General features: G+C 42.8%; 1 protein-coding gene across 3 annotated transcripts in view; it reads right to left on the bottom strand.

Moving 5' to 3' along the window:
• The window catches only part of LOC306818341 (gamma-aminobutyric acid receptor subunit beta-3-like), a 56,013-nt gene that overhangs the window by 9,423 nt on the left and 32,251 nt on the right, over positions 1 to 14,339 (bottom strand). For all 3 annotated transcript variants that reach the window (XM_079335890.1, XM_079335891.1, XM_079335892.1), the window contains 4 exons: positions 12,961 to 13,181; positions 10,401 to 10,483; positions 9,221 to 9,358; positions 4,350 to 4,502 (listed from right to left, as the gene is read on the bottom strand). In XM_079335890.1, coding sequence (XP_079192016.1) covers positions 4,350 to 4,502; positions 9,221 to 9,358; positions 10,401 to 10,483; positions 12,961 to 13,181 — 595 coding nt within the window. The remainder of the gene's footprint in view (positions 1 to 4,349; positions 4,503 to 9,220; positions 9,359 to 10,400; positions 10,484 to 12,960; positions 13,182 to 14,339) is intronic.

Genomic DNA, 14,339 nt, shown 5'->3' with positions numbered 1-14,339 from the left:
TTGTGTTTGCAAGGATTGATGCAGAAGGAAGAAAGGCCTTGCTGAGCTGAATTGTTAAAAAGGAGCGAGGAGGAGGAAGCATTTCATTTGCGGTATTTTGACTGGTAACTCGTGCGTCATTTTTTTGATCACTTACACGCTTGATCTTATTTCACTTGCATGAACGCACGTTTTGGTGGACGAGTGCATAACCTCTGCTTCATTGAAATTCAAAGGTCGGCTTTGAAACCTCTCACTGCCCCCTGGTCATCAAACAGAAATAACTCATTAGAATAGTACTGCATGTGTCTCTAGCCCCCAGCGTATTGTAACCTTAACCACAAGGTGTTCAGGGTGCTGTGGTTGTTTCTCATCTCTAAGTAAAGGCACCTTCGCAATGTGTCTGCTTCAGAGCAACAGAAAGGGAAGGACACTCTGCAAATGGACAAAATGACGGATGAGCTGGGCGAGGTTTGTGCATTGTTGTGGTTACTGAAACGTGCTGCAAAAACATCAAGTGCAACAAAACGAAGAAGAATTCGGGAACACCCAGCTAGCACGGAAAATTCATGCACGAATTGAAAAGGCATTACGAGCCACGTAGAAATTTAAAGTGAGAAAAGCAAATGCAACATATGACAGAGTACAGAGATATGATGCTAAAGAAAATGCAAAAAAGAAAGAATGTTCCCCCAAAATTGTGAAACACAACCCCGACAGAATATCTCTATTCAAAGATAAAGCAGCAGAAACATCCTGCAAAAGCTGGAGCGTGCGACTTGTTGCTCCAGTAAATATCAAAAGATAAAACAACCACATAAAGGGTCAGGGATGAAGATTAAATACACAAATCAACACAAAGATGTTTTGAAAACCAGAAACCAAGAATCACTAGTTTGGTAGTCTTGCCCACTGATTTTTTTGTTATTTGTTTTCTTGCTTTTAAACTAGCCAGTTAAACAGAATTTAAATGAACATTTAACTGGCTATAGGAAATGAGTCGACAGAAACATACAAACCCCGAAACACGACAACATTTCAGAAGAACTTAAAAAAAAAAATACAGAGGTGGCCTTCACCAACATACAAAACAAGGTCATACCGAGCAGTCTAGATGTTTGAAGCAAAAACAGGAAAAACAACAAAGTGCAGAAAATTATTGAGAGAATGCTCTGAGCAAGTTTGTCGGATTTATTCAACTGAATGTCCCCCGCATTTAGTTTGTTTTCTCAACTTCTACGCAAACCATTAATCTTTGGTGCCGAGGTGCATTTCGCCGGTCACAATAAATAAACCCAACTCTCACTCATATTCATGCAAACCCTGACCTCCTGCGACGCCATAAACGCCACATCTCATCTTATTAAAGATGTGAGGCAGATGTATCTGCTCTCTCCGTCTGTTTTGTCTACCTGCGCTCAAGATAAATGAAGCCTATCAGTAGCCTTAATGCTCATACAACACGCACACACGGAGAAGGCGTGTGCACGTGCAAGTGTGTACGAAGTACAGTGGAGGGACAAGGAACAGTCGGGGGGGGGGGGAGCAGGATAGCTAAGGTCAATCTTGCCCTTAGTGTGATTTATTGGCACATTACATGGCTAACACCAGTCATGCGTGTGTGTGTGTGTGTGTGTGTCGTTGGTGTGAGTAGAGTGTGCACATGCTCCGTGTCTCTGTGGCTACTGGATGGTGCAATCTCTCGCGTTGTTTTTTCTTCTTCTTCTTCTCTCTGCTGAACGACAGCCTTGTTCTTTATAGGCGTTCTCTCGGCCGTGCCATAACTCTCCGTCCTCCACTCCTCCTCCTCCTCCTCCTCTCGCTCTCTCTCTCTCTCTCGCGCGCTCTCACTCACTCCCCTCGTTCGGACAATTTAATCAAGGGGCCACGCGCCCATCGGACTCCCTCCTTTCTCATCACGCCGTTAAACTCTCCAGGGAGAAATATAGTTTTATAGGGTTTCTTTCACTATCTGTCTTTTTCTGTCCTTCTCCCAGAGCACACTGTCTCGTCCAATTGTTCTCCGCTTCTCCCTCTTATCTCTCCCTCTGCCACAATCTCTGCCCTCTCCCTCTTTATCCTGTACCCCCCCCTTCCCCCTCCCCCCCTCAGATCTCACCATCATTTTGTGGTGTATTCCCCTCTGTGCTCACACTGCATCTCTTTCTGCCCCCCTCTTGTTCCATGTCCCTCGGTCTCTGAGGAAACAAAGGCACAATGCAATCAAAATCTCCTCTAATCACAAGCCAATCGGCCATTAGCAACACCGCTTCACATTATGGAACGGAAAAAGGTATCATGTAGGATGCAATAAAGCGTGTGAAACAGCGATGAATGTTAACTGCGAGAGCGGAGGCATGGGCGGTAAATCAAACCAGTGTTAATTGAACACTTCCATCTATCACTTGCAGACAGCACAAATTGTCAGGATCTAGTTAGCATGCACAACATCTCGAGACTTGTCATTTTACGAGCGTGTGGTTTGATGAAACGAGGTTTCCAAAGACTGGACGACTCCACCACCATCTCAGACTCGTGTCTACCCTTACACTAAAAGCGCTCCTGTACCGATTAAAGCTAATGTCCACACCTTGACTGTTCGTATGATGTGATTACGAATGAAAGGCATGACTGTGGGAAAAGGCTTGCAACCAGATTAGGGTGCAGGCAAAGTCGTTTGTAACCCTGCAACCCTCTTGGAAATTGCTCAGGAAAATAAGATTCTCTTTCAAAGAATTCAATTGTTTGCCTTCTGCCTCCTTGAATTGATCGCCCCCTGATCATTACACTGCTCTTACTGGCAGGTTTGCACACACAGAAGGAGCAGATGCGCGCACATGCATGCATGCCCACACACACACACACACACTCAGTCACTCACACGCCCATTTCCGCCAAGATACCTGCTGAAAGCTTGTAACGATCCATCCGGAGAAGTGAATGGACCTCCGGTTGCCTCTTAGCTGAGGAGGAGGAGGAGGCAGCGAGCGGGACTTCACACGTACACACAAGTGCTATATAAAAGCAGCCATGCACTAAGTAAGCAGTAATGACCGGATATTGCATGGATGTCTTAACAAAACCAGCTCCAGCATAGAAATAAGGACAGATGCTAGACAGATACGCATACTGATGCACTCCAGATATCCACTGGAGCCTTTAACCGGATTTATCTGCTTTTGGATGACAGGCAGTGGATCCATGCACAATCCACAAAAAGCATCAGGAACTTTAGGGTGACAGATCCATGTTCTGTTCATGTAAAAGTGACGACGGCAGCAATGAATCTGCATAATGTTGTTAAGGGGCCCTCGGGATAGGATTTGCCACTTGGCCCCCATTGCCCGCTCCCATTTTGCCACACAGCGCACAGGCATCCTCCGTCATCTGTCCCCCATCATATTTGCTTCATGTCATGACGACCTTCACTCGCAGATTTGACCAGCTGTAAGCATTCTATGTAGCTGCTTAGTCATTGAAGAGAATTTATTTCTGTGGATAACATACTGGAAAACTTTTTTCTTTTCTTCTTTTTTTAGAGGCTTTCTGGCACAACAACCGTTTCCTGTTCGGAAGCATGACTGAACAAATGCTGTCATTGGACGCACGAGGAACCTGGTCAATTACAATGGTATTAACAGTGACTTAAAAATCTATTGGCTAAGCCTTTAACATGCTTCCTGTCATCCTGTATCGTCCATGCCTGTTTCCTCCTGCCTCGTCGAAAGCTTTACTTGTTTCAATATTCAGCGAAGACCAAACAGTGCTTGAACCTCCTACGAGGCATCGCGATGATTACCAACTAATGACCTGCTGTATGTACCTCTGCCTTGTTTACTGCTCACAAGAGCCCCACAGTGAGTGGGCCATATCACCCACACAAGCAGTCCTCAATAAGGAGGGAAATTATCGTCATTAGAGAGGTGATGTTTTTATAGCTTGCTGGAGGACTCGCAGTGACCGCAGCACCAGCAGACACAACGCATGGCCTCGTTGGATCAGGGTCGACGTTGCGCTTTCAGAATGTTTTAAAGGAGGATCCGAGCGGACAAAGACGCGTTTCTTGCACACATGAAGTAAAAGTGATTTATTCCATGTCCCTTAAAGACAGAGACCTCGTTTATATTTTCCACTATTCCGCGGCTTCAAATCCCTCTCCATTTGGTGAACCTATTTCCAAGTCATTCCCTGCATCTCCTCCTCACGCCGTGACAGTGTGAGATATTCAACCCCTCCCTGGGTGCATGAAGACAACTCTTTTTTTTCTTCTTCTGGGAACCCATCAAGGAGCATCGTGGCACACTCGTGTGGTCCCGAGTCTCATCTCGGCAAGCCAAATACCTGCTCCTTTAACGGCCTCTGCTTCTTACCTAGAGCCACTCTGGCTGCTGATGCGTCGTAGTTTATCCAGAAGGAGACCCAGGAGAGGATGGTAATCAGGATCGATGGCATGTATGTCTGCAAGATGAAGTAGCCGATGTTCCTCTTCAGCTTGAAGCTGAGAGACAGTCGCGGGTAGGCACCTAAGGAAAGATGAGATCAAGTAGAAACAGTGCACTTAAATCTTTTGCTTTGGTAATTACATTTTGCAGGCAGTGTTAAAGGTGAGGATACTTAAAGATACACAGCATTAAAATCTTCACAGTCTAACCTATTTTATTCATAGGAGCACAGAGGGACACCTTGTGTTTTTGTTTCAGTTTCTATGACAACTCCAGCCGCATGGGTTGGATTTATTGCCATGGTAACAAGAATCTCCTTCACTCGCAAACACACAAGACCCATTCCCTATTTGGTGATGATGTGACACAATATTCAGAGTACTGATAAACATTCCTCCTACATAATTCACATCATGTTTCTGGGGGATTCAGCATTACTAGAGGAATAATAGCTTCATAAATGAATATAGCGGCCCCCCCCGTTTGATGCCTGTGTCAGGAATTCAAAATAGCATTCCTCGCTGCAATCTTTTATGAGACAGCATTTCCGCCATTATTTCTCCATAACCTGGAATACGAACAGAACATGTTCCTGCACATATAAGGGCAATGCATAATCAGTCTCCCCACCTATTGCCGCTGTATGGATTGAATCGATGGGTAGTTGCCATTTGCCCCCACTATACTCCGCCATTTTTTCCATTTTCATTTAATATTGTTCATAGTTCATATTTGAGCTTTACGAAAACGAAAGCGAACGTTCATTATGATGCTGCTAGCTGCGGTAGTTTATTTGATTGGTTACAGACAGTAAAAAATACAGAGATCTTTGGGAAACGTAAAATCTGTAAAGCTCTTTTCTAGCCATGTAATAAAGATGGTTAGTGGTAAAGCATGACTTTTACGTTACGTATACTATTCCATGTTCCTCACATGAGAATATCCTTCTATAGTTGGCTTATGGTAAACAGTCTGCCAGCAGGGAGCAAAGCCAACACACTTTATACATTCACTTCAGTACAGTGTGAATATGAGAACAGATCGCCTCGTGTCTTAAAATATCCCATTCACTTATTTTGACGCATCCTTTAACGGCTGCTTCTCCGGCCTAAATCCGAGCGGTACCAAATGCAGAAGTGGTTGAAGAAAAGCGGAGGCTTAGGTTTCACTTGTGTGGGTGTAGAACGGTACTGGCTGTAACTGCTACATCCAACATGAGCGAGTAGGTGGAACGCCATGTGTGAGGCCGAGGAGGAGAGGGACGAAGAAGATGAAGGAGGAAGATATGGAACGCAGAGATGATTATGAGCGTTCAGTTTGATGCTGCCGTTCATTAGCAGAGTCTGGGAGGCCGGCAGGGGTAGACAGGAGTCGTGAAGTGTGGGAGGTGTGCTGTCTCTCTATTTGTCTGTTTTTGTCGCCCTCATGACAGGGTGTTGCAGTCGAGCTTTGTAAAGCATGAGAGACTGCCGCTCGTAACCACTGGCAGTTTTGATCTGCTGACAAAGCCGGTCTTTGACGGAGGCACTAATCCAATGTGTGTTCATTCAAAGGCTGTCTGGTTTAGCTACATCCAAGGTTTTTCTGTTGTTTCTGTGCTTTATTGGAACCAAAAATACAGGAGTTGAGGTGAAAAGTAAAGACAGACACCGTCTTTATCGGCTCCATTATAAGCAGCTCACGTTAGCATGGTTTGAGGTTAAAACCTCTATTCTCAACAGCACATCTTCCATTTTTCCATTTTGCGCTTTTTCCATAACTAGTGTGAGCACTATAGTTGTTTTTCCCGCTGGATTTGGGGAATGTTGATGCAGAGACTCCACAGGATCCATGTGCATCTTGTTGCGTTAAAGTAGAACTTCAAGGTTGATCGGTTGGAAATTTGGTGCCTGTTTTGACTTAATGTTAATCTAGTGATCGGGTAGCTGTATGTGGTGTTTTATTTTGAAATTGAGCGGACGATGTATGTTGTCTAGTTCAGTTTGGCGCGTAAAGGAGTTGCCTCCGACCAAAATAGACTCTGCCCATATTTCTAGCAGAGCCGAGTCACGTGCCGATTCTGGGACAAGTCCCGGTGTGGACATAAATATGGACGCTGGTCTGCTTTCTGGAGAAATGCCAGGTCAATTCTTGATTAATGCAGAGAGACCCTTGAGCAAGGCATTGAACCTCCAACAGCCCTGGCGCACTCCCTGAATAGCAACGAGTAACAGCCCCCACTCTGACATCTCACCACTCCCCACTGTTAACAGGTCAAGGTTTGTGCATGTGTGTATTTCAGACTTAATTAATAAATATGTATTAAAAGAAACTGGATGGATCAAGAGTTCAAGGAGAGGTCTTCTCAACACTGATTCTGTATGACTATTGAAGTAAAACTGAGCATTCTTCAAGCATGTGGCGTGACCATTTGTGTATGCCGTGTTATGCTAATTCAGAAAATTGGACTTTCAAGGCTATTATCAAACGCTATCAGCCAAAGCATTTCATGTTTTCCAAAACCCACAAATGTGAAGGAAATTTCTGAGGACAGTATTGTCAGATACATGCATATAAATTAAATACTTAAGGCAGTCAGCCATCGCCACAAAGTGAAGTTGATCAACAGATCCAGAGGAAATAAAAGCTACACGACGGTCGCGAATGCGTACAATTTCACAATGCACACTTTAATGTAACCAAACGCTGCAGACGTTGCCTGGTCAGGCGGGACACATGCGTATACTCTGTTTGCACACACAAACAGGCAGTGTTTGTTTGTATGCTCAGAGGTGAATAATTGATGTTGTGTGCCTCATGTTGCATGAATATATGATGCCCTGAATGCTGTGCCGTTTCTCCGAGAGCAGGGTAATTGGCATCGAGCCACACCTCTTACAAGCAAGAGGAAATGATACACTAAAGAAGGCGGCGGGGTAGGGTGTGTGTGAGTGTGTGTGTGTGTGTGTGGGGGGGGAGAGATACTGAGAAGGAAAGAAGGGATTGGATGAAGACAAAAAGGGAGAGGAAATTAAAGGCTGGCCAGTGGCACATGTAATGGAGGAGCGTGGTCATTAGCCAGGCTTGCGGGGCGCCTCTGATGTGCTTCACACATCCTGCCAGGAGCACAGAGAAGAAAAAACTGGACACTAAACTTTAATAGCCACTAGCCACAGGGGACATGCCACTTTTTCGAAAACAAGTGCACTCTGTGTGAATCACATGCGACCCTAAGCCAAAGTGTTCCAGGTACACACATGTACTTCACACGGCCAGAAATACTGGGCAGCATGTGCAACTCGCAGGCCCAGCTCTACGAGGGTGCCAAAGGTTACATTGCACCCTGATAATAACAAAACGGCTGCTTGGAAACAAACCTTTTTTTTTTTTTTGGCGGGCTCCCAAGGTGAAGCAAAGGATGCAGGTGCTTGGGCTTCAACATAGAAGTTTGCACTGTTAGTTTCACTCTGATGTAGACCAAAAAAAAATCTAAACCCTGCATGGCTTTAGTTGTCATTAGTCTTTGAAAAATGATGTTATTGATTAATGTCACACACTATGGGTGTGGAGACTGGGTCTGCTGACCAGATTATATGGCAGTTTCATAGGGAGCGTCAATAAAGTTCCATATCTAGGCCTTAATGTATTGGTAACTATATCTGTTTAATTAACGAGCCTGGTCAGTGACACATGACAAAAAAAGTTCTCGGCATAGATCAGAATACCCCTGCAAGTGAATATTCTTGTCAAATTAATCTTCTACACTTGTCTTGGTTAGCAGCACATAAACAACGGCATGAAATACGATCAGGTTTTTCATGTACAGTAACTTGACAAACTGTGTCGTCTAATTGTCTGCCCCAAGAGATGGAAGCTTTACAGGGAAGGTCTGTTGCGGGGCTATAAATAACACATGATTGATGCGTTTCACAACACCAATTAATCATGATGCCAAAAACTAAAGATGTGAAAGAGGCAGTGTCCACCTTTCTTCTATTAGCAAATACTTGTCTTTTTGGTATAGTTTTGAAAATTTTATATTTTGGAGGAGGCCCCTTAAATTAATCCACAGACAGGGAGTCTGTGATTGGTTCATCCGATTGGTACCTCGTGGCAGACATTGGTCAACGTTTTGACATGCCAACAACTGCTGCAGATGACCCATTTTCTTTGTTGTTATTGGGTTTTTTTTTCCAGAGCACATGAATTATTCATTTCTCTCAAGACCTTAAGACAATTTCAACCAAAAATCTCCACATGCTGTTACCCTTAGTTGGACAGGCCACGTTAAAAAAGAGTCGACCCCCTCCTCCAGGCACCAGATGTATAAGGGACCTCATATAGTGCATTTATTTAACGCCTACTTGCCATGGTCACTTTGAATTATTGCATTTAATGATTGAGGTCTTCAGCTACATTTGGCTAATGTCAGCATGATAGCCCAACCAATAAATCCAGCAAACACCCCCAGCGATCATTTCAGGGGTCAAGGACCAGCTGACATGTACACAGTTTGCTCGCTAAATCACAGCATGTGACAGCGTGTTCTGGTGAGGTATCATCCGTGCATCACTGCATCAACGGCTGTTACTTAAGGGGATACTTCAAAGACTTCACACTTCCTCACATCAACCCAATTAGAATCACAGACAAACAGAAGCTTGGATTTCAGATCAACAGATCTGATTGGCTTGTTACAGATTTCTTTGTTACAAAAAAATGTATATGAACTAAATCTAATTTGAAAGATTGCACTTGAAGGGATTTTCGTTTGTGGAAGGAAAAGCTTCGACACAACACATTGCAGGGGAGGATTTTACCTGTGGAAAAGACTACATTTCTGGACACCAACTTGTAGTCAACAATGGAGAACTGAGGCAACTCGATCCGTGTCACCCCTGTCACAGCCGAGTCGCCTCCTTTCCAGTAGAACTCAATGTCGTCTGTGGTGTAGCCATCTGCACAAGGAGAAACACACACACACATTCACCAAGGTGAAACCATCTGTCGAGCCATCACTGGAGACCAAGATATGCAGTGTTGCTCACCATCCAACTGGGCTGTCATTTGGAAAGATGAAGAAAAAAAAAAAAATGTTTGAAGTTGCTTCCAAGAACCAGAAGTTGCTTTGGTACGAAGTCAATTAAAAGGTTCAATTGAGTTCAGAAAAATGTCAAATTAATTCCAAAATAGCCGACATACATCTTCTATTCTTGAACCTGCTCGCTTAATTAGAAACTGTTCAAAACAGAATAACGGACAAACTGTTAGAAAAGACCTCTGTCACCAAACGGTGTTTTTTGTAAGAAGTGGCTAAAGATTAACTTCACCTACAAGGACACCAACAGGATCCTTGTGTCTCTAATAATCCTAATCCTTGTAATCCTTTTTAGCAGAGCGGTCGTGTGCCGGATGTATCAGGTGTAAATCAGTCACATATTAAAAGGCTCAAGTGAGCTGCGAAAGCTGCACTCTGGAGGATTGTTGAGAACCATTTATGTTAACCACTGCTACGTGAAGAGCGCTCTGCTATCCTTAATCATAAATGTCCCATCTTAAAAACGTACACCTGCTCTAACTCGCGTTTTTATTTTGTGCAACAGATTCATTAGTGATCACGATAGAAGTCAGTGGACTCCTTCGCTCAGGCAGAATCCAAAGTGACTCACTTTAAGCCAGGGTTTTTTAGACTATAGATCCCTTTCCATTATGTTAACATTGATAAGCATCTGTATTAACAATATTAGGTTACATTTATACCTTCAAAGTAATTCATAAACTTTAAGAAAATGTTGGCTCTGAGGTTTTTTTATTTTTATTTTGAGGGTTTTTTTTCTGCCTTTAACACAAAAGTGACACACATGATACGACCATATCCGAGTTGATTTTAATGAAACATAACTAAAGTGGGCTGGGGTATTGGACAAAATAGGGCAAGAGGTCCCAGTTTGCAGATATGCTGTTTCAATGATTCAGCACAGTTTGTTTTTTTTTACTTACAGCTCTCTATCTCCAGAGTGCAGTTCTGTTCATCCAGGGGATACCTCCTGAGATCCATCATACACGCTGCTGTTGTAGTTATCCTTTAATAGAATAGACACAGACGGGGAAGGACAGGAGAAACATTTAGATACTTTGTGAGATTGTATTCAAAGAAACATTGAGCAGAAGGTAGCAGGAAACAAACATTTCACTTTGTCTTATCATCCTTTAAGGAAGCTAAAAGTCTATTTTTCTTCACACGTAAGCTCCTTGGTTGGCTTCATCTTTCCCGGAGCCTTAAAATACGATGAAGGTAGCTCTAAGGTAAAATGCTGACTGTGTTACTATGTTCATTATGACACCATAGATCACACACAGACGTGCAGTATACACTTTTTTTTCCGTCTCTGTCAACAAAACTGGCAACCCTCCATGCTGTGATTAAGTGAAATGATTGTACATAAAAATCATATCAAGGCAACACAATTTGGCAGAGTTTAGTGCTTGCTCATCTGAACTAGGTCATGAGGAGGTATCCCTTTGTTTATCAGATGTATGAGCTCAAACGGATGATACTCAGACAGTTAAAATAAACAGCAACGAGAAATGCAAATTTAAAATGATTTAGGCTAAGTCTGGCCTGATTAAAAGCCGGCTGCTTGGCAGTTAGCCACTGAATGTTGGGATTTAGTAAACACTCAGATGAGGCTGTGGAAACTCATTACTTGATATCATACAACAGATATTACAAGAGCAAAACATTCAATCTGAAAGAAGCGATAAAGTACTTTTAATATTGTATACACTCTGGAGTTTCTTTTACGTGTGCAACCTGTACATACATCTACTGTAATTATACCGCAAGCTAAACATCAAACCAAATTGTTTTTGTTCGTGGTCTGAAAATGAAAAAGCAACAACTCTCAAGACACTTTTTTGTCCACGGATTTCTTCTATTTGAAAATTAATATTGGTTTCCTTTAACAGTAAACTGTCAGCACTGCCCCCACTCCATAGGTCCGACATTTTCCTCTGTGTATTGACGTGACAGTCCCAGTATTTTGAATGAATTAGTGAATTGGTGGCTTTCAGCTGAATGTGTCCGCAGATGTTGTAGTTGTGTGAGCCGGTGACCACTGAACGAGTGTCTCTTTGAATTAGTGTCTCCTTATTAAGTCTTTCATTACAAAGCCCCAAATTCACTCAATAGGTTTGTATTTAAGAAACTTAAAAATAAATACATTATTGTATTAGCATTAGGCTAAAATTCAATAGTTTGTAGGGTCACTCTTTGAACTGTAACAGCAGACTTGTTTCTCAAATGAAGTGTGTTATTTAAAACCTTAAAATGAATCCATATTCAGCAGGACATGAAGCCTTACCTGACAAACATTTACGTAACTGCTCATATCACAAACAACACCTCACATGTCTCCGTCTCCCTTTGATCTGTTGAAAGCACGGAGCATCCCATAAGTAGCCCACAAGGCTAAGTGCTATGAACTCCACTTGCATAATCAAGCATGGCTGTATGAGTACAGTATGAAGACAGACTGATAGAAACACAAGCATGCAAGTATGCCTTGCAAAACACACACACTTTTCGCTTTGCGCTCATTTAATTCAAAGCATGCATCCATATTCATAGGTCGCACTTACTCTTCTGAACCACCTCGTCGAGAAGATCAATAGAAATTCATACCAAAGGGCTTTATGGAACAAATATCAAACACCAGCTGCAGCCTCGACGATGCAATAATGCCCCCAACTAACGTGGTTGTCACTTCCCTTCATGGCTGATCTCTGACAGTGCGCTCCCTTTCTTTAAAAAATTAAATACCAGGGTGCCCTTGAGCTTCACACATAATCCTTTGGCTGTTCAGCGGCCAGTCGCCGACAACTGCCAAGTTCCCAGCTTGGCCAACTGTGGTGCCGTAATAGGGCTTTAAACACGTAGAATTAACTTGAAACTGCGATACCTAGAACACGTTTGACCCTGAGATTCACTCAGATGCACGGCTCAAACAAGGCACATTTCTACCGCGCTAGAACTCACCTGATGCAGTAAACCAGGAGACATGGTATACAGTAGAAGGTATTCAGATTACGTGTATTCCAATGGATATGATTCTCTTTCCAAATACATTTAGAAAGCTTTAAAAGATCGTAAAAAAAAAAAAAGGTGAAATGATGAAAACAAAAGTTATTATGTTGGTCTTTTTTAGGGGGTAAAATTTCAAAGGCATTGCTGTAAGTATTGAAACAAGGGAGGATTTTTGTCATTTAGTTAAAAGCTGTGAACAAACTTGAAACATCTTAATACTCAGCGTTCTTTCTCTTTTTCTTGCTTTACTTGTCGAGATAAATGAAGTGCAGTGATTCAAAAGCCATCAAAACGAGTGCCCGACCGATTAATCGGCCAACCGATAAAATCAGCTGATATTAGGATATCAAGCGTTTATCGGTATTGGCTACTTTAATCGCAGATATGCTGCCTTTAATCTCCCAAAACAAGACAAACCACTGAACAAACATGTTGACAATAGACCATGTGTTTGAAATCCAAGGCAAAATTCACCTGAGGCCATAGAGAACTGTTCCATCTGGATGCAGGCGGATCATTCGGTTTTTGACCGTGACTCCGTGGACAAACGACTTCTTGTCATTCAGGAAGTATGTGTCAGGGACCCAGAGCTGGTCGGCGACCCTATTATCTAGCGTCAAGTTGAGGGGGATTCCTATATAGGCTAGACGCTTGTCCCTCCAGTACTGCTGGAAATACATGGTCAACGTGTAGTCCTGTGGATACAAGCAGAAGAAAAGACACAATAAGAATAGGCCAACATCCAAAACATACCACGTGTATTATTCTCGTAACATTTTCAGGCACTTCCAGTCTCCGGCAAACCTCGAAAGCAAATATTAACAGCTCTGAAATGCTTGCTCTGCCGGTTCCCCACTGTGAGTGCTCCTAATATTTACACGACATGACAGCATCCTGCAAGCTGGAAGGAGTGTGGGCCAAGTGGTTCACGCTCTGCAGCCAAATTCTCAGAAGTGCTTGTGCCACCCCTCCTGGAATACAGTAAGCCATACAGTAATGTGCAGTTTAACAACAAGAGTGTGGGCAGGATGACTAATGTAGCCTTAGTAAGAAAAGTTTGATGGAGAATGTCATCAGATGTATGAACGGCGGTGCATTCCCGTAACAGCTGCAGTGATTCATAAAGTCAAAGTTGACCTGTGATGGCACCAAAATGCCTTTTAAGCATGTGTTGCTTTTCATTTATATCAAAAGGCTTTCTCTTAAGGGGTTAATCTTAACCCTCAGAGGTATATTATCTCAACTGCATTCCAGTGTTTTTTATGCAAATGTATGCCTACAAAAGCTTTTCTCTCCTTAAGGGACCCAAATAAAATAAATGCCTGAAGTAGTTTATTGAACTATCCTCGGAAGTGTTTCCCTATTTGTGATTCTAATTTGAATTTTCCCTAAACATAACCAGAAGCTGGTTGTTAAAACAGATGGTGTCACTTTTAAACAAATCCTCGTACTTGGGGTTTTCTAACAGCTTCACTGGTATTAAGCTAGCACCATGAGATACTGCCAAACTCTCTCTTACTTATGGCATCCACTGACTTTATGGCACCCATTTTTAAGATTTTAACTGGGGAGGACTTTTTTATAGAGCTAGGACAGCGGATAGCATTAAAGATCATGCAGAGAGAGAGAGTGGGATGTATTACATTTGAATATAGCCGTGCTGCTATCGGTGTATTGGTGCTGTCACTGTTTGCCTATAGACACAGACAGAGTTTTCTGACAGGTATTTTTGGTGTAACATGAGTCGGACCAATCACAGGAGGTGCTGCTATTTAAAAAGTACATTTTGCCATTTCTCTAAAAAGATAAGCACCACCAATGCACCGAACCAACATGCCTGTCGGTGCACAGGC

Source organism: Symphodus melops, assembly GCF_947650265.1.
Source record: "Symphodus melops genome assembly, chromosome: 23".
In the NCBI taxonomy this organism is placed as follows: Eukaryota; Metazoa; Chordata; class Actinopteri; order Labriformes; family Labridae; genus Symphodus; species Symphodus melops.
This window is presented reverse-complemented; position numbering and strand designations above follow the sequence as displayed.